Source organism: Amblyomma maculatum, chromosome 6 (genome assembly GCF_055883805.1).
Source record: "Amblyomma maculatum isolate TAMU_Amacu chromosome 6, ASM5588380v1, whole genome shotgun sequence".
Lineage (NCBI taxonomy): Eukaryota > Metazoa > Arthropoda > Arachnida > Ixodida > Ixodidae > Amblyomma > Amblyomma maculatum.
The window spans coordinates 58,229,997-58,251,324 of record NC_139349.1 but is presented as its reverse complement, the minus strand read 5'-3'; the positions used below and the strand labels follow the sequence as shown (position 1 = coordinate 58,251,324).

General features: G+C 46.6%; 1 protein-coding gene across 1 annotated transcript in view; it reads left to right on the top strand.

The window, feature by feature from the left end:
• The first annotated feature begins 3,298 nt into the window (after nucleotides 1-3,298).
• LOC146185830 (uncharacterized) overlaps nucleotides 3,299-21,328 on the top strand; it is a 32,958-nt gene continuing 14,928 nt past the window's right edge. The window contains exons 1-2 of the mRNA XM_084607927.1: nucleotides 3,299-3,341; nucleotides 5,730-6,095. Of these exons, the coding sequence (XP_084464053.1) occupies nucleotides 3,299-3,341; nucleotides 5,730-6,095 (409 nt within the window). The remainder of the gene's footprint in view (nucleotides 3,342-5,729; nucleotides 6,096-21,328) is intronic.

Genomic DNA, 21,328 nt, shown 5'->3' with positions numbered 1-21,328 from the left:
GTCAGTCTCTAAAACCACCACTGTCACATACAAACACAGTCAATCTTGGGATAGGAACACTGCTGCAAGGCACACTTAAAATCTATGTGCAGCGTAAAACCAAGTGAAAATTTAAGACATGCATTGATGAAAAGCTACATGAAACAACACATGCAAAAATAGGAAAATGACAAATAATGCTGCATGTTGAGTAATAATGATCGTTAATGGCTCGCAGATGAGCTTTAAGAGCGATTGGGAAGTCATTTATTTAAGGTAGGTATTTTATTAGGTATTCTATCCATTCGCTTATTATGAGCAAAAAAAAAAAAGATGACCCAAAAACTGCCCCTCGACAAAACATTTCCCGGATTTTACAACTGCGGTCTTTTCTTTGTGAGGTGTATGAATGAGGATTCAGGTAAACGTCAAGATCGGTGCCAATGTTTACATTTCGAATATTGTTTAACAAAATGATCCTGAAGAAGGTGAGACGGAGCAGAAGGAAGTCCGAGCTTAACTGCTTTTTTAACGTGCTAACAGTGACGTACTGATCATGACAGTTCAGTATGAAACGCTCAGCACGGTTATGTGTGCCTTCGAGTTTCCTCATTATAATTTTTATGAGCTGATCTCAAATTGCTGAAGCAGATTCCAAGACTGACCGAACATTTGAGAAACGTAAAGGAGTCTTCACGTACCACTCAACTATTTCGGTGAATACTCTGGCAGCGGAAAAACAAGCTTAGGTCTTTCTCTTGCGTTCGCAAGAGTAAGAAGAAACATTTATTTTCACTCTGATCATGAAGGAAATGCGTCATATATTGCACACGGAGTGCTCACTGCTGACGCAGTGTGCAAGACACATTAAGTCTTCCTTAACGCTTCGAGAGTGCCCGTGATATATGATAAAATGTTTTGGCATCACGCACGCTTCCTGTACGCCACAGTGAACACTTTAATTAGCAAAGCCAGCACGAAAGTATGTACTAAAACAAGTAGAAAGAGGCAGATTCGGAGAGAAATTCTTATTAGCATTAAATCGAGGAGTATCGATGTATCTGCACATAGTAATGTTTTTGAAAATTATATGCACATTAAACTGCTATTGCAGAGCATATTTATTCTAGAAAAGACTCGTCCAGATAACAAGTAATGAAATAACACAAGCATCTATAATCCCGAAATATGATCGAGGTATGTTTCTTGCTGACAGAATGAAAAAAGCAGCTTCTTTATTTTCTTTTCTTCCCTCAGTATTGAAACGAATGTTAGAACTTCTTTATTGAAGGTGGAATGCTGCAGTATCGACAATACATTCCTGAAATACAAGGCGCATACCATGAATGGGAGCAAGACTAGGATGTTATAAACTGTATCAGGCCCCACGCAGGTACAATTATTATGCATATTTGTTTTTATTTTACGAAATTTAAAGAAGAAACCCTGCGCTTATGCTTCTCAAGGGCCATTGGATGTCGTAGAGTAAAGACTGCACTTACCTGAGGTCCGCTTTTAAAGGTGTGTGCAAGGATAACGGGGCTCTACGCAGCCCCGCAAGTTGTTTCACTTGTATAGACAATAATTTTACTCACCGCGGCCAAGCACATTATAAGGTTTTGGTGCGTTGCGGTGCGAGTATTTGTAACTTTGGTGAGAATGCGTGTCCCATCGCATGAGCATTTAAACGAAAGAACACGCCTTGAAGCGGTGGAGGTTGCCGAAAGTCTAGACGCCCTTATAAGGGAGAATACAGGAAATTCAGAGAGAAAAAAACTATTGGATTTGCATCTCCAAAATTATTCTCTGCACATAGCCTTAGAGAAATATAGTTTGATTCACGCTAACAAGCGGCTGCGCTTCTGCCTCAGGTGAGGGAGGTGTAACCAGCCCACCACTGACTATTCATCGGTGACAAATTATCACAAGTGACTCCCCCCCCCCCCCCCCCCCCCCCCCCGATTGCTTGATTCCCAGCTTCTGAGAGGGGTGTGCGTTTGGAGGAAATTCTACCAACCCCGCTTGTATGCCACACGTCGTCGCAACCTCACTTTATAAACCTCAGCTGTCTAAGGTGGCTCGTGTACCGGGCTCGCACGATGGTGTTCAGGTCGTGCGCTGCAGCTACTGTTGAACGCGCGAGTTCATTTTTGGGTGGCAGACATTTTTCACAAGTATTTGGAAGGCCGAGATTTTTAACCTTGAAGCTTTTCTGCAAGATTAAAAAAACAAAATATAGAAAGGAATGAAAAAAACAAAACCACCAAGGCGGATTGCGGTCTATCGTTGGATGAATTTGCATTCATAGGTGGGAGCACCCAAAAGCCCTTTTTCAAAGCTTTTGCCCCAGGAAAGTTGAGCACCAGGATGGAGAAAATTTTGTGCCCATTATAAAAGCACCTTACGAATGAGAGGTGGACGCTATTCCACAAAGTCAACACTTAAGATTTCTGGTGTCTCGATTCTCAAGTGTCTATACTTCAACTGATGCTATTTTTGCCATTTTCATTTAATTCAAGCAATTTACATTTCTCTAATACACACTTTTCTTCATTTTTGTATGAGCACTACGCTCGATTTCAGGGAGACACAGGCCTTGCCAGGAATTGTCACGTTCAGCTCCTGGCCTTGCATTCTAATTTAGATGTCTGCATAAATGAACATAAAAAAAGCCATTCTTTTACATCGGCCTGGCAAGCATATTATTTAAGGTTATCTATTTGAGGGCGTTCGCACATAAGACGCATTGCGACCTCTGCGCGAGTGCTAGGAACAGAGAAAACAACGTAGCAGTGCAATATGAGCCCGATCATCAGGCAGCCGGTTTGGAAAAAGTGAAAGCTCGAAGCTTCTTGCGTAAAAAACTGCAATAGTCAAACCGTCACGAAAGAACACATCACATGACTGCCATATGTGTCAGCGAATTGTGCAACGCGCATCGTAAAGGAGGTGCAGCAGTTAGCAGTACTACGAACTTTTTTTTACGAAGCACATGGGGAATACAACTGCACTTGAATGGGTGCTCTGCGCCTGACGGCACATCTCCGAACAATGCATTCAGCAGCCTGCGGTGCAGAAGAATCGCCGAAACAGCAAGAAAAGTCTGCCGGGTGATCGGCTCAGTGCCCCCGTAGCAAAGTCGACGTTGCCGCGTAGGCGATCTTTCCGCGGACGCAAGCATGGCGCACGCCATGATGGACGGACGGCTCGCATCCGGAAGAGATGCGTGCGATTGCTTTCCAGGAGTGCGGAAAGGCCCCGACACACGCAATCGTTCCGCGCCTGCCTTTGATTTTTGCTTTCCTCCCAGTCTCCCAGGATGGCGGAACAAAAGCCTCAGCAAAGGCCGGGATTCCATTACCGTAGGCGGCGGTGGGGCGCCTGTGTGATTACGCGTGCGTTGATGTTGTGTAGATATGTATTAGGTTAGCGAACTAAAAAAAAAAAACAATGTGTATACAGGTACCCTGGCTGTACTCTCGCAATCATGTGTAAAGAGGAGTTACATACGCTTTTTTTTTTTTTTTACGGTGAAGAGCACATTATATGCCGTATCCCAGTATAATCAGAATTAATTAAGTATTGAAAGGCGCGGACACATTCACTGCGCCGTTAAGACATTGCGTATAGCCCGTAAACGATGCATTCTCCTCACGGTGAAGTTTAAATCCCTTCAAGAACTCCTACTGTGTCGTGACTGGCGGCATGTACCTGTCTATACCTTTATTATTGATAAAATACAGAAGTGATATATCACTCTCATTCAAACGTTGAATTACTTGCAGGAGCTTCTTTCGACTGGACGCTATTAGAAGGGCAGTAATCATTGCATTCCTACTTGTTTTGTTGGCTGAGCCACTACAGAGTTTCTGCTTAATAATCTCTTTTTGTGTGATGGCTTATGACAGCCTGAGGATAAAAACAAGAGAACATTAAGGAGGTTTTTTGCCTGCAGAATTTGTAAAGGTGGATTTTACGCAGCTATAATTTTGAAGTTTAGGGATTTCGTTTATTATTCCCCAAAGTGTCCCATGGTTCCATTTTCTTGCTGTTCTCACATAAAATAAAATACAAAGAAGGATTGTGTAGGGAGAAGTTTACATTTAGGGTGGCCGCTTATTGCAAAGCGCTGGGCACAATTAAGCACTTTACTGCTCAATGTAGCACGTAGCGTTCGAATAACAGTCCGAACTTGTCGCGTTTCGCTGCAGCCAATCTTACGGGCTGCAAAATTCTCGACTTTCATTATTTTCATACCTGGCATGGCTCCTGTTGCCTTTCTTGGGAGCCCAGACGTAGAAAACCCTCTCGAGTTGCACTATGTCGTATACGACTCGCTTTTGTCGCTTCGGATGGGGAACCATGTGCTCAAGTAGAAGGCGGCTCTCTATTCAGACCCCTCCCTGATCGGGGCGCCCGCAGTGCGCATGGAAATGTGGACATAGAGAGCGCGGTCTGGCTTATGTAAAGCAGCGCACTCTGACTGAGTAAAAGGAGACGAGAGCGCGCGCCCTCATCTCGTCCTGGATGAAAATGGAGGGCGCGGCTGGTGCAGTCTTGCGCACACTATATCGGAAGCCGCGCCATGCGTTGTACCAGCATCTCTGTTCGTTTAGCTCGCCTATTCCTCGTCAGTGATGAAGCGCCGAAGCTTCTCGCTTATTTGCATTGCATCTACTCATAGGGGTCTCGTCTGAGATGCGCCGGGTTAAGGCTGTGGAGGCTAGGTACGGGAGCTCAAGTCTCTCCACATCGCTTCTTGTTCTCAGTGGGTACAGCGACCAATCTGGTGGCGCACTTGTTTGAACGCGGGGAAATGACGGCATGTGTTGTCAGAATCTTTTATTATATAGCGCTATTCACAAGTAATTAATCACAACGTAACGTGTGGTCGAATAACACTTCACATGAAGGCAGCAAACATTACGCGTAACACGAACAGCGTTGGCTTGGCGCTGTCTCTCGCTCTTTCTCACCTAGTGTGTTAGAAGGAAATTTGGAAACAGGCCAACCAATAGATTCCAGTGGCTCATAATTTTAAGTATAATTTATAAGGAGCCAACATTTCTAGCAGTCCTTACTTGATTTAACGGTTTCATTTGACTTGAGCAAAATTTGCCGCCACAAAGCGGAAGTGGCGGAAATGAGGATGTTGTCGGCGACTCACTCGGTCACAAGCACAATACTGGAGAAAAAGCCCCTATCCATAGATCAGATGATGTAACATTGCCTGGCCCTGCCACTTATTAGCGTAGTACACGCTACTTCGCTAATTTTGAAGAAAACGAGAATTGCGTTTCTGTCTTGTTCGGTGGGCTTTTCGCACCTCTGATGACCGGAGCTACGCATAAAATTTATAAACAAAAACGCACACAAGTAAAACCTTCATTTCTTTAAACGAAAAGAGCGCACACCTGTTATCGCTTTCAGTTGAAGCCCAAGTGGGAATACACTTTTGGGTTCAGGGCAAACGGTGTGCGGATTCAGGCTGGCTTTTCGAGCATCCCGAAAGGTTCGTATCTCTCAAGAGTACGCAGATATTTTGTTGTCATCTTTCTAGAGCTTGGGACCTGCAAGGGTTTCGCAGGGACCGTAAGAGGCCTCTGTCCTGTAGGTTGTTGAACAACAGGCACAGGGAGCAAGAAAAAAAAAATTGAACCTTCTTTAGTGTTTATACATTTTTCGTTCTTAACCTTTCACCATCAAGAACGACCAGTGAAATGTCTCTTCGCCTTTTGCCCCGTGTGCAGGGGCCCGGTGCGTGGCCATCTGGAAGCTGTCGGTGCCGCGCTGGGTGCAGAACGGCACAGAGGAGCCCGTGCTGCTGGACTGCGAATACGTGTACAACGAGCACGACGTGCGGCTCGTGGTCAAGTGGTTCTTCAACGACCTGCTGGAGCCCGTGTACCAGTGGATACCCGAGCTGAACTCGCGCCAGACAAGCGGCATCCTCACGGGCCGCCTCGACGACTCGTACACCGTGGGCGGACCCCGGGACTCGCAGTACCGGGCGCTGCGCATCATTCGTCCTACTACAGAGATGAGCGGCCTCTACACGTGCGTCGTCTCCTCGCTGGCTGGCATCGACTCGCGGCAGCAGTCCATGATGGTCTACGGTGAGTGACCCCAGCGCGTTCAGTGGCACGTAAGAAATCAAGAGAAGGAAATGGGAATGAGGCAACAAGGGGGCGATCAGACAACCGGAGGTCTTTGAGGTTAACGCACATCATTGCAACGGGAGGCAACCAGAGACTACACGGGATCGGGTGGGCCGATGAGATTACGAAGTCACCGAGGACAAAGTAGCTGCCGCGGGCACAGGACATGATGAATTGGAGGTCGATCGGAGGAGGTCACAGTGCTACAGCGCACGTAGTTGGGCTAATAAGGATTGTGGAAATGCTGGTGACACAATTTCACAAGGAAGGGCTTGGCCTTCAGTATATTTTCATACGAGTCGGGTGTTTGGATAAAAAGGGCATGGTCTCTCCCGTAGACTATTGACATAAAAATGCAATTGACGCGGCGTGCTATGTATTTCTTAAGAAAATTTGGAAACATTTAAAGTCCGCTTTGAGGATAATATGCGACGGTGTTAATGACGCCGTTCTGCCGCCTTTCCTGGTGGATTCTCCTCTGCGCTCATGCGCTTTTTTTGTTGACTTATTCACTAATCGCTTAATTTTTGCCTCTATTAATTTGCACGTATTCATTACCAGACAGTCGTAAGCTACTGTGACGATCCCTCCCATGTGTCCCCGCCAGAGCGTCTCCTCTACGGCAGCCGAACCGGTCTGCGTGGGGGAAGAAGCGGGAAGGGAAAGAGTGAATAAACGCTCTCCCCGCGTACAGCGAGGAGGGCCAGTTTGTCTCCCGCTAGCAATGTGTACAGTTTCCTTTCTGGGCGCCTCATCCCGCGCCCTTCTCAGGGCACGTTGGTGACCCGGGAATAGACGTCTTCGGGCTCGGCCCCTAACAACCCCATAACAATTCTGGCGACGAGGTAAAAGTTCTTAAGGCATTGCATTACAATTTCTGCAACCATGCCTACCTACGGAGTTTTGGAGCCGTTTCATGGGGAAGGAGCAGCCTGGACCGAGTACCTGGAGCGTGTGAAGCTGTTTTTCGACGCCAACAGCGTTCCCGGGGAAAAGCAAAGGTCTGTGTTCCTGACGTGCTGCGGACCCAACACATACTCCTTGCTGCGGAGCCTAGTGACGCCCAAGACGCCCGACCAAGTCTCCATCGACGAGATATTCAGCGTACTCACCAGCCACTTCATTCCAAAGCCTTCAGTGGTGGTGTGCCGCTTCAAGTTCAACAGTCGCCAACGCCAGCCAGATGAGTCCGTCAACGACTACACGGCATCACTAAAAAAGCTGTCGGCGAACTGTGAGTACGGCACCTTCCTTTCCGACATGCTGCGGGACAAACTCGTTTGCGGCATTAACGATGCGCCAATGCAGCGGCGCCTGCTTGAAGAGCCAAACCTGACGTTCGAGTCAGCAGTACAAATCCTTGTTGCAATGGAGACTGCCAAAACTGACTCAAGCATGCTGATGCAAGCGCAGGAGAGGGCCGAAGCTCAAACAGTTCACACTGCAATGCGAGCTCAGATGAAGCAGACAATAAGCTGCTATCGCTGTGGAGAACCACATTACGCGACAGCATGCCAGCATGCCAAATCCAGGTGCAACGCTTGCAGCAAGATAGGGCACTTAGCAAGAGTATGCCGCTCTACGAAGAATAAAGACACGACGCCGAAGAACGTGTCGAATAAGTACGGCAAACAAAGGCAACAAAAGCAGCCCGTGCATAGTCTTGGAAGCAGTGAGAATGTTTCTGCTCCCAAGCCGCAGGTCTACGAGACGTGGCAAATGAACGGCGAGCAAACAATTCCACCCTTCATTGCAGTTTTGCAAGTTGCAAGCAGGTCTCTCCGAATGGAGCTGGACACGGGGGCCAGCGTTTCCGTAATGGGTGAAACTGCATTTCAAGAGCGATTTCCCGATCTCCCAGTAGAGCCTTCAGACGTGATACTGAAAAGTTACTGCGGAAGACTTACACCCGTTAGGGGCAAGGTCATCGTGCCAGTCCAATTCGGACGGAGAGAGGCTACATTGCCATTGTTTATAGCTCCTGATCACTGTCCGACTCTTCTCGGGAGAAACTGGATCAGCGCGCTACAACTTGACTTAAATGACGTCAGAGCTGTGGAATCCCTTACAAATATTGATAAGCTCCTCGCTGGATACAAAGAGGTATTTTCAGAGGGACTTGGAACAATGAAAGGCGTGAAAGCGAAAATTGTTGTCAAGGCAGATGCAGTCCCCAAGTTTTTCAAGCCGCGAACAATTCCTTTCGCGCTTCAAGATAAAGTCGCAGAAGAGTTGCAAAGAATGCAACGAGAGGGAGTCATTACTCCCGTCAGGACGTCAGATTGGGCAGCCCCTATTGTTCCTGTGCTCAAGCAAGACGGCCGCGTGCGCATATGTGGCGATTTCAAAGTAACAATCAATTCTGCAACAGTGCTGGAAAAGTACCCTGTGCCGAGAGTCGAGGACCTGTGGGCGAAGCTTTCAGGAGGCCAACAGTTCACAAGGCTAGATTTGAAAGATGCTTACCAGCAGGTAGAGCTTGATATCGACTCACAGAGGCTTGTGACAATCAACACACCTCAAGGCCTTTTTCAATACACTAGACTGCCTTTCGGAGTAGCTTCAGCGCCAGCCATTTTCCAGAGAGAAATGGAAAATTTGTTACAGGGCATGCGGCACGTCACTGTGTACTTTGACGATATCTTAGTAACGGGTCTAGACAAGGCAGATCACTTAAAGAACGTTGCCAGTGTGCTACAGCGCCTACAAGAAGCAGGTCTCAAACTCAAGCTTGCAAAGTGTTCATTCTTAGCTCAAGAAGTTGAGTATCTTGGCCATGTCATAAATGCAAATGGTCTAAGGCCGACACCAAAGAAAGTAGAAGCTGTCGTTAATGCTCCGAGTCCGAAGGACATCAAGCAACTTCAAAGCTACCTCGGACTAATTAATTTTTACAGGCGTTTTCTGCCTAACCTCTCGACAGTGCTTCACCCTTTGAACCTCCTGCTTAAAAAAGAAACTGCATGGAAGTGGACAAGCGTAGAGGAACAAGCATTCAGAAAAAGTAAAGAACTACTGACCTCTGCGCAGGTACTACAACACTTTGATTCCTCAAGACAAATTGTTCTCAGTTGCGACGCCTCACCGTACGGAATTGGAGCAGTCCTCGCACATCGAGATGAAACTGGGGAACATCCCATTGCATTTGCATCGAGAAGCCTTCTTCCAGCAGAGAAGAATTATAGTCAACTGGACAAAGAAGCCCTTGCCATGATTTTCGGTGTCACAAAATTCCATCAGTACCTATGGGGTCAAGATTTCGAAGTGATAACTGATCACAAACCTCTTCTGGGACTCCTTGGGCAAGACAAGCCTATTCCTGATAGATCATCACCCAGAATGATACGCTGGGCAATTACTCTGTCAGCGTACAAGTACAAGCTTGTGTACCGCCCTGGCACCTGCATCAGCAACGCCGACGCGCTGAGCCGTTTACCGCTTCCTACGGAGCCCGGCGCAGTGCCCAAGCCTGCTGAGATTTTCATGCTTGAAAATGCGTATCCACGACTTCTTTCGCCATCCGCCATTGCCAAAGCCACAGATCGTGATCCTGTGTTATCAAATTTACGTCGTGCGCTACTTACTGGGGATGAGCTGCCAAAAGGAAGTGAGTGGGCGATATTTCAGAAGAACCGCACAGAGTTTAGCGTGCACGAAAACTGCATTCTACGAGGAACACGCGTCGTCGTTCCCAAGCAACTACAAGCAGAAGTTCTCGACCTACTTCATGAAACCCACCCAGGCGTGGAGAAAATGAAAGCAGTTGCAAGAAGCCATGTCTGGTGGGATGGACTCGACAGCAGCATCACAAAGAAGGTGCAACTCTGCAAAACCTGTCAAGAACATCAGAGAATGGGACGGAAAGCACAGTCGAATCCTTGGCCATTTCCGAAGAAACCATGGTCGAGACTGCATGTGGACTTCGGTGGTCCATTTCAAGGCCACTACTTCTTCGTCTTAGTCGACGCCTACTCTAAATGGGTAGAGGTGGTTCCTGTTCGTACGCCTTCAGCGGACGCCACGATCCGATGCCTGAGAAACATATTTGCAACTCATGGACTTCCAGACATCATTGTCTCTGACAACGGCACCGCATTCACCAGCGAGAAATACGCTGACTTCTTAAGCAAGAACGGCATTCGACGTATCCTGATCCCACCATACCATCCAGCGTCCAACGGTGCAGCGGAACGTGTTGTACAAACAATTAAGGGGAAATTGAAAAAAGCGGCTCCTGGAGACTTCCAGACAAACATTGACAGGATCCTACTTTCATACAGAACCACGCCACACGCGTTTACAGGATCCCCTCCTGCAGAGCTTCTTATGGGCAGGCAGCTGCAAACTCCCATTCAACGAGTGCATCCCGACATGAGAGCACGCATGGAATTCAAGCAGTTAGGGCAAAAGGTGCGCTCCGACAGAAACGCACGGAGAAGCACCTTGCCTCCAGCAGGAGAGCGCGTCTTTGTTCGGAACTTCCGACCAGGCCCATCTTGGTTTTCCGGTACCGTCAATTGTCCCACAAGTTCTTCGTCTATTCAGGTAGAGCTTGAAGACGGAACGCTGTGGAATAGACACGCGGACCATGTGCGACCGCAAACGACGCCTGCCATTACCTACGACGACGAGGATTATTTTCCGGCATCAGCCGCGACAGCGGTCAACGATCCGCCGCCCCCGTCTTCCCCGTATCCCTGCTCGAGTACCGAGCCGCCGACAAAAGCATCGGCGCGCTTTCAACGGTCAAGCGGCATCCCCTCGGAACGCCAGCTTCGACGGTCTTCGCGGGTTCGGAAGCCTGTGGATTACTACGGACTTTAGAAGACAAACAAGACATTGTTGTGCGCTTGTGCTGAGCTGCAGGCTTCATAAGAGAGGGAGGAGTGTGACGATCCCTCCCATGTGTCCCCGCCAGAGCGTCTCCTCTACGGCAGCCGAACCGGTCTGCGTGGGGGAAGAAGCGGGAAGGGAAAGAGTGAATAAACGCTCTCCCCGCGTACAGCGAGGAGGGCCAGTTTGTCTCCCGCTAGCAATGTGTACAGTTTCCTTTCTGGGCGCCTCATCCCGCGCCCTTCTCAGGGCACGTTGGTGACCCGGGAATAGACGTCTTCGGGCTCGGCCCCTAACAACCCCATAACAGCTACCAAGCGGTAACGTGGTCGCTTACGGCTTTATGCTTATATGAATATGAGAGATAATAGAGAGACAAATAAAGAGATTTGTGACTAAGCGAGTAGCGAACTGCATGCACGCAATATGGGAGCGACTATGTAAGGCTACAGCGTAATGTCGTAAAAGGCGAAGCTTCAGCGCTCAGTGTAAGTTCATTCATCTACAGAGCATTGACATAATAATGAGCATATGTTAAAGGTGAGCTTCAATCTCCAGTCTCCCGCTTTAACGGTAAGAAGCATTCTAGTAACAATGAAATCCTTATTCCGCGATGCAGGCAGAAAAATAGACGTTTCATATTTTTGAGCAGTGTTAACGTGGTAATAGTAAAGGAAGTGCAACTCTGTGAAAAAAAGAAACAGGTGGCCGAAAACCGTTGCTAATAAATTTGCACCGTGCAAGTAAACGCTTATAAAAAGTTACAATGATCATCGAGTTTCCTTCTAGACCCGGCATGGTAGTACGAATGACATGTTCACCTGTACAAATATTTAACAATGGAAGGTAGCTTTCATTCCTGCTTGTTCGAAGTCACTGCAAAGAAATTTATATGTATTGTGCAGTTTTATGTATTCTAGTTCTATGTAATGTGCAGGCTTCCAACATGGTAAACTTATTACAATGGTTGTAAGAAAATGATGGTTGCTGAAGGGGTGCATACAGCATGGACGGCCTTTAGGCATGGGAAGTCTAGTGAACTCAATGCAATTTACCTGAAAGTAAGCGCGGAGGATAGGATTAGTCTTGAAAATTCTGTTCGAAAATGCATTCTATATACAGAAAATTTCGATAATGGCATTACTGCACGCTGCTTATTGCGCTGATCGTGCACGTTAGGGTCACTGAGTAACAGAGGCTGTATTACTAGAATCTCGAATTATGCACTCGACTCCAAAGCAACATCGTTTCACTAACGTAAACAACAACAATAGAAACGGATTCGGAAATACTGGTGGATATCTCGACATGTTACTTCTGAGCTGAATCTGAACCCAAACCGAAGCAGAGCCCGTGTTATCGCCCGGGGTACCGCCCACCCAGAGGTGTTGCACTGAAGCGGATAAATTTTGAGTTTGCTTGCACTGTTTGTAATGCACTATGAGTGGGCGCGAGGGAAATATAAAAATAAAGATGCGGGCTTTTTTCGGCGCCTACTTTCGCCACTCTGTGTGCATTGCGAGCTCTTTCCGCTTCTGCAGCATATATCCGGGAAAGCTTGGGAAAGAAGCATTGTCCAAGTCAAGAAAACGAAAAGAAGTTAAGCAAATGGAGGGATAAAATAGGAGACGCAGCCCCGGTGAGAGACGGTCAGTGCTTTCTGCCTACATGCGAAACCAATCCGCCTTGCTTTCGTTCAGCCGTGGCCATTGCCTCTATGTCGAGAGCGAAAAAACACAGATGCAAGAAAAAAAAATATAAACAACAAAACGCGGGGCTAGCGGACCAACCCGCAAGCAGTAACAGTGGGCTGAAAAGGTGAAGATAGATGAAGGATGTCTGGGATATAGGACGAAGATTGAACTGAAAGACGAAGTGGACGGGTGTAAGAATTATAAGAAAAACCTGAAAAAGAAATGAAGTGAAAACTCTGACCTGAGTCCGCGCGCAGAGGTGTGGAAAGCTGGATGAAAAGAGGCGCGGAAAAGAGATATCAAATATGTAAAGAAGGGAGAACAGCGAAAGGAGGACCGAACAGGCGGACGGGGGAAGACAAAGTGTTCCGACGAATGCGGGGGACGGAAACAAGATAGGAGGCTCCGAGGAAAAGGCGAGAAACGCGCCAAGTGTACGGACGTCAGCGGGCGGGAAGGAAGCAGCGGGAACAAAAGGCGGAAGGGCGGTGTAACGGGTGAAACGGAGAATGGCAAGAATAGCCATAAAGTGGTGAAGGAAGGAAAGGTGCGACGGGAAGGAAGGGAAAAGAAAGTGCAACGGGGCGTTGTTTGTGGGCGCGGCGGCGTTCGAGTGGCAATAAAAGCCACAGCCGTGCTCGCAAGAGAAGGCTCAACATGCACGCGAGCTGCCGCAACTATCCTCCCTCTTCCGCTCCCCCCGGTCTTGGAATTCAAATGCGCCAGCCGCCGGTACAACGTGGGCAGAAAAGGGGCCGGCCAATTGTTGAAACAGCTGGTCCTCTCATTCTTTATCGAAGGCTTGAAAGTTGTTCTTTATTCTTTTTCTTGTCTTTCTTTTTTTTTTTTTTTTTTCCGCGCTTGGCTAGTCTGCGTTTTCTTTGGCGCACACTGGGTTTTACGAGTTGTCTTATACGACTGGTAATTTCTTTTCCTTCGCCCCGTACGCAGTTTAAAGTCAAAACTGTTCCACCTTCCGACAGGTGGCGACTGGTACAAGTGGCAAAAATGTTAAAGTTTCAGCGCATCGCCTGTCGTTCGGTGTTTACCGCTGTATAGTCGAAACAGCGAGGTTCCGAAAGTTCAGGCGTTAGCACGATGTGGTGTGGCTGTACAAACATGGTGAATTTGCGACGTATACTTTGCTTACGGTCCCCTTGTCGAAAAGGTTGAAGTAAGAATCTTTTGTCACGGTTCTTTTTTTCTATCGCACAGACTACGCCAGTGAAATCGGAACCTTCTTAGTAATCAAGTTATTGTGTACGACAGTTTCTTTTTACTGGAATATTCAATATATGCAGTTCATTGATATTATTCGTGTTTATTTCCACTGTTTTCTCGGTGTGAAAAAAATTGGTTCTTTTTCTATCAATCTTCAGTTAGCGCCGCCATTCCTGCTTTTCTGTTGTCATCAGTAGAGTACCCTTTACCACTTTTTCGGCAAAATAACTGGGTGCTTAAATTTATGGCTGTACTACAGGCTACAGAGGCTGTATGAGTGAACGCATGTGTTATTTATTAGACTTCGCTGTGAAATGTCAGATGAAAAAACAAATGCAAGAAACACTGAGCTAGAGTATCAAACATTGTTAAAAGGTTTACGGTTTGCTGTCTTACCGAGAAAGAACAAACCTTCGGACCGATAAGCTTTACCTTATCAAATGCGCGTGGGGTGGCACACGTAAAGAGATAACAAGAAAGCGAAAGTAAAGCAAACAAAATCAAGTTGGTTGGCCCAAGCGGCAGTGAAGAAATTGTTTATATGAAAAAGCAGCATGGTGCTTATTTATTCTGCCAAGCTGGAGTCCCACGACAGCAGCTCAAACGCGCACCTGTCTTTCATTGAGTTTTTCCAAGCCTTTTGGGAGAGTCTGGTGCCGATTGTCCTGCACGGAAGGAAGTGCTGTGACAATATTGGTGCCGAACACTCGCCGTCCAATTTCGGTTGACAGCTTTGGCAACACTGCCGTCAGGAAGTTGATAGACTGGCAGAGAGGTGTTCAAACACGGCTGACGATGCAGTGTAAACATTTATGCTGATGTTGGGCTCTATACGGTTCTATTTCTGCTCCCTGTCACGTCCCTGTCCACTTGACAGTTCTCCCAAACCACACGGCAGCCATTCCAATGCATGACCCCGGTGCCATGCAGTGTAACCAAGACAGTGAGGACTTAATTTCCAGGCGGCCAGGGGAGCCCATGGTAGAGGTCTAGTCATTATAAATGATGACCGCAAAGAAAGTAGTCACGATACCACATGAAGGCACGAACGAGTATGTGATCTCCAAATTTGTGCCTTGGCGTTTTTGCATGTCAAGCTCAGGTGCGTGGGCGTCCAACAGCTGTAGTTCTAATGTGCCAGTCAAGTCGAAATTGTGATTGCAAATGACTGAACTAAGAGGGATTGTTGCTCTGAAAGCACTGAAACGAAAGCAACAACAACAACAACAACAACAACAAAAAATGACGATGGCTAAGCTGGCCTAGGCCAGAAGCGTAGCGAGTACGTTTAGCTCGGTATAGCTTTCATTCAGCTATGCCGGTCAGATTCGAACGTTCTCGTTGCCGATGTGCTGGTAGTTAGCCGAATGGTATGTTAGGTGATGCGGCGCGTCCTCTTCGCATCTTATGATTCTTCCCGACGTCCTTGATTCTGTAGGGGTTCGACACAGGCTCGACGTGTCTGACGCTACGCGTCTTGACGTCGCCGCTTGACCTCACGTTCTGCCCGCTCTTCAGGCCTCTTCGACGCACGCTTAGCCCCTCGAGCTTCATTCCTACGCTGAAGGACATCTTCACGGCAAGCAATGATTTAGGGGTCGTCCGAAGCAGCTTCCCGCAGCCGGCTAAGATGCCAGGCGCAGTACATGCGCTCACCGTTAACCCACTGAGCACGTCACTAGCAAAGCACTCAGGGCTCAGAGCTCTTTATACGCTCAGGGTATTTTATACGTCATGCTCCGTAGCCAGGTGCAGCTGCGAAACATCTGTGAAACGGAGCAGCTGGCTACCATGGTAACGACGCCTGTTCGGCGGTGAGGCGTGACTTTACGCGTCGGCGCAGCGGTGGACACCGGCACGGCGAAGCTATAGTGAACTAGAGTACACTGTAGCGAAGCGGCCGAACACTGTGTAGCTGGTTGCCATGGTAACGGCGCATGTGCAGTTCTGGCTATGGCTGACCACGCGAAACTCGGCTCTGACTAGCGTAGTCTGGAGTAAAAATAACTAAGCTCTGCGGGCCTACAGAAAAACCTGTGATTGTACAGCGCTGCCCCAGTGCAGATGGCGCGCAAGCAGTATAAAAAGTGTTCCTAGGGCTTTGCCGTACGACTGTATGCTAATGAGCAGCTCTGTCATTCGAAATAAAATCCTTGGTGTGAACAGGTGGTGTTAAAGACGCTATCGGGTTTACTCTTAAGGTGAACCTTGAGCGCCACATATTTTATATTTTTGTTTACATCTCAGACAGATAAATACTTTTTTTTTGGAATTGATTATATGTTTTCGCTTCCACTTTTCTGTTTACTTTATGCTTGCAACTTAACCCCATACGGTAATGCTCAATGGGCGCTGTAGGTATTTGTAATACATAAATACATAAATAAGTAAATAAATAAATAAAACACCATGTATAAATTCATTAAGCTAAAGTTGTAGTTGCCGAAAATTGCCACACAGATCTGCCGATGGGGACTCGTAAATGAGGGATATGTGTTCTATGACTGTCATGCCATACGCATAGAAAACCTACACCTAGCTAATAGCGACGAACTTTAACACACCATATCTATATGATAAATGGAGCGAGAATCAACGAGGTACTCTCACATCGGATATTAAGGCAGGCCCGGATAAAATATGCTGCAATTCAGCCATATCGCCCAACGATGAAGACTGCATGAATAACATGGTTACAAAACATATAACTGAAACCCACCCACCCACCCACCCACTCACCCATTAACCTCCCCCCCCTCACACACACACACATTCACTCACTCACTCACTCACTCACTCACTCACTCACTCACTCACTCCCTCACTCACTCACTCACTCACTCACTCACTCACTCACTCACTCACTCACTCACTCACTCACTCACTCACTCACTCACTCACTCACTCACTCACTCACTCACTCACTCGCTCACTCACTCACTCACTCACTCACTCGCTCGCTCGCTCGCTCACTCACTCTGTCATGGTGAGTAAGCTTGGGAAAGGATTCGATTCGTTTCGAATAAGTTGGCCGTACACTGATTCATGAAGTGAATCGAATGGAATTATATTGAATTCTTTACTCGGAATTTTGGAATATGCGCACAAACCTAACAGTAAATTTACAACCCTTAGCTCTTTAAACCTATCGTTACTCGATTCTTCTTCGCTAACCCAGTGACGTGCAATGATCTCCTAGTAGTCCCTTATTTCAAGGTTTTCGGCGCCCAGTTTCCACCAGTCTTTCACAAGATGGGCACGATAAAGAAGCACTCCTGGGATTGCATATTAGTGTGCCTTTGTCCGGACGAAAGTCTCTGCTATCGAATCTTGATTTCCCAACCTGCTACGAATACTCCGGATCCACCGGTCATCTCTTTCGATGTACTCCCTAGCGCTAAGAACTCTTGCGAAATTCACACAGGAAATATAGCACTAATACTTAGAGATAATACGCGCGTTATTTTAATTTCGTGTGCACAGTTTTGCGCGTTATGCGAAGCAGCTTGGCGTACCACGTGTTGCACATTAAACATTGAAAGAGGCCTCGCTTTGACGATTATATTATATTATATTATATTATATTATATTATATTATATTATATTATATTATATTATATTATATTATATTATATTATATTATATTATATTATATTATATTATATTATATTATATTATATTATATTATATTATATTATAGCGGCACTGCTTCAGAAGTCAAAATTGCCATTGTCTAACAGTACCATGGGGCCTCTCTCCCACTTATTTAAAGAGCAACGGAGAGAACCAGAAAAAATTTAAATCCCCTCTTTCATTTGGCCGACGTGTTTCGTTCGGATCCTCTGAATTTTCACAATAAAAAGTCTAAAGTTAGAAGAAAAATAAATGGCGATTTGTCTATATATTAGATGGTTATTTATTAAGATTTGTTCATTTACCTCAAATACACTGAAATTTCGGGCTCAATAATTGGAATGAAATTTTTTGTCGACCACCAATATTCGCCCCTCTATGAGAAAAGCAGATAAAGATTCACTCAGACTATTTTATTTCTCCATTATGGACGGCAGCTTGATGCACCCATCAATCTCACTCAGTATACTACATACTCCAATTGCTACCTTTGTGGAGAACAAAGCACCCAACAGGTTTGTTTTTCCGCTATGCTTGGCGTTCGTTACGAATCCACCGCGACGCTCATTCTTTGGGACTTCATTGAAGTTATAAAAGCACTGGTACATCGCCAAAAAGCGAATTCTTTGTTGTACCCAAGCTGTTCCGAATTCATCGTAGTCCTGGCTGCTAAATGGTTCATGAATGTGCTTATATAGCCATTCACGTGTTGATACACATTCGCAAGTCATGCCCAGAAAGAAGGCAATCGCAGCTTTGTGCTATAGCAACAAAGCGTTATCAAGAAACGTGATTCAGAAGAGAGCGTGATAGTTAAGCGCACTTTTGCGACAGCTGACATAGAGAACACGGGGCGCACTTAGCCTAATAGGCATACGCCTTTAATCGCTCCGTTCGTGGCGATCGTCACGTAAGCACGAGTCTGGTACTCGTGGTCCTAGCGTGCTCCGCGCTGGACGGAACAGATTTCCTCTTCGCAATCGCCCAAACGTGCCGCTCAAAACGACTTTTTTATCAGTCGAAAGCTGAAGCGCAACCACATCACTGGTCGCCGTCCTCATGGTGCCCAAAGGAACTGCTGGGGTGCATTGCTGAGTGATTAGGTCCTCTTTACACGTGCGCCCAGGGAGGCCACCGACAAAAACCTCGATGGCTGTGGCGTGCTTAATGACCCCTGCTTTTCGTCATAGAACCAACGAAAGCGCTGTTTGGGCAACAAGCTTACGGCGTTACGAGAAAGAGGATCGTGGAGAGATTTGGTGCCAGCTCGGACCAATGCCGTTATAGCCCAGTATCAAAGGCAGGACACACCACCGGAACCGGACAAATAGTAGGAAATGGCCAAAAAAAAAAAAAAAGGGGGGGGGGGGGGAGCAGGGCTAGCCCTGTAGGTCATCCAGAAAGAGCTTCGATATCGCCAGCGAGACCTAGTACAGTACATGGCGCCACCATTGGTGCCACAGGACGTTACTTAGCAATGATGACCAAGGAGAGTTATCGGTCGGTTATCGTTAGCCGGTTGTAGGCGTCGCACGTTCTTCATTGCACTTTGCCTGATACCGAACGGCTCGCCGAAAGCAGCCAAATCAGGTAGTGGGGTTGATTTTTAGTTTCCCTTTCTTACCAGAAACAGCACAGGCTTGGATTGGCATGCACTATGCGAAAAGGAATGATCCGAGCGGGCTAAGGGAAGCATCAGCATAGAGAGCGGCCCTTGGTTGTCGTCCCCCGGACACATTATTTACTGCTCCCAGTGGCCTTGCATGTCCAAGCTTCTTGGAAACATGCATTCTTGTAAATAGGAAATGTGACCATGTTGCCATTGCTTCTCCTATAGGGGGGAAGCGGGATACTGCTTTTCAGGCAGGGTTACGTTGCAGTCCAAGGCTTAGTTGTGACGTTCAGAATGCCCTTTCATTCCATATTTTTTTCTTCTTGAGATGTTAGGTAAGAGCCAAAGGTAGCACTAGAGCCGGTACACTGGTTTCCATGTGTCCAATTTACTTAAGTGGCACAGGTTTTCGCGCCGTGCTTTTAATGCCTGGGGAATCCATTTGGCGGATTGGTTGTTGTGTCGAAATACGTTATACTTCTTGGGCTAGTCATCGAAATACGTTATACTTCTTGGGCTAGTCATCGAAATACCTTATACTTCTTGGGCTAGTCATCGAAATACCTTATACTTCTTGGGCTAGTCATCGAACTACGTTATACTTCTTGGGCTAGTCCTTTATTTTGTAGGACAGCACAAATATGAAAAAGCAATTTTACATGTATTCTTGTTCAAGGAACAATAGCTATACGTAGTGATCTGTAATCTTACCTTTTAAATACTCATTTCGTTCGAAGAAAGTGTGCTACTAAAGCTATGAATAAAGTAACGAAATCAAGAAGACGCCCTTTATTCACTGCTCCGGACATTGCCAAGAATGAGGCGAATAAAAAATGAATATTCACTGGATGATTCACTGAATCCTCATAATTATTTCAGTAAAAGCGTTAAGAATTCCTCACTATGGCTCCATGCGCTGGCTATCGCTTATAGTAAGTATAGAAAAGAATAGCCCCCAGGCAAGCCGTAGACTAAGTGCATAAATTTATTGAGATTTCATTATTGTCATAGACGAATACAACTCGAGAAAGAAGCGGCAGTTGTCACTCAGAGAAAGCCCATCAGTCAGGAGTGATGACCGATTTTCGTGGCATCGCTGTTAATCCGATTAGGTCGTGGTGAAGCCCCTCTCATCTTCCACACTCTGCGTACGTTGTCACGATAGAAGGTCTAAGGAGGTTATCCACGACGTGATGGGAATTGGCCGACTCGAGAATCGAAGGCCTCTTTGAGAGGCGTTTGGCGTTTCCTTTCTTGATCTGTATTTGAATACAGAATATGCAACTAAATAAGTGGTGGAAGTGGCATACGATCAATATCTTGTTATAATCGCGAAAGATCGAACGCGTTCTAATGATGTTAGATCTTCGTTTGTTGTTATTATATGCCAGCAGAGGGGCGTAGCCATACCGTAAGGAATGTGGGTTAATTCAATACTGAAGGAAACATTGGAGTAAGAAGAAATTATATTAGGTACCATGACAAAAAAAACCTCGATGATTTCAGATATACATATAGGACAAACAAATAGTACAGATGTGTCAATTATAAGGTATTCGACTTTGCGGAAAGAAAGTTTGTGAAGGGAATATGTTTGGACAGGTTGGTAAATCATCTTAACTCAGGAACCATAGCGCGGGAAGAAGAAAGAACGAGGCGCTATTCCCTTGGTGTCCTCTTTCTCCGTTCTTACCTCGCTATGCTTCTTCAGAAATTTTGATACCGCAGCAGGTGGCCCAATCGAACAAAATTTTGAATGCGGGATCAAAATGGCACCAAACTGAACTTACTCGGTATCCCAGATGGCTGTATTATGTTTTCGTTTTATTCCTAGATGGCGCTGCGCGTATCAACTTCTAGGCCAAATATACAATCACCGTAATATGCAGACAACAAATATACCGCACTTTCCTTCGGTTACTTTCTCTGTTTAATGTGAGCTTACTCCGCGCCACAGTACTGCAGAAAGGCAAGTGTTATTTATTTTCATCCCACGCTTCAACCCTCTTCCTCATCCTGCGCATGATGTGCCCCAGGATCAGCGACTTTCGCTTATTAAACTTATCGACCGGTCACTAAGCCTCTTTCATAGCTCATTACCGGCTGCTTCTAGGCGAGACAAAACCGCATGATCCCGCCATATAAGCTTCCCAGCCTCGCGAGGGGCTGGGCCCCTGGCACCAGCTGCAAAGACCAAA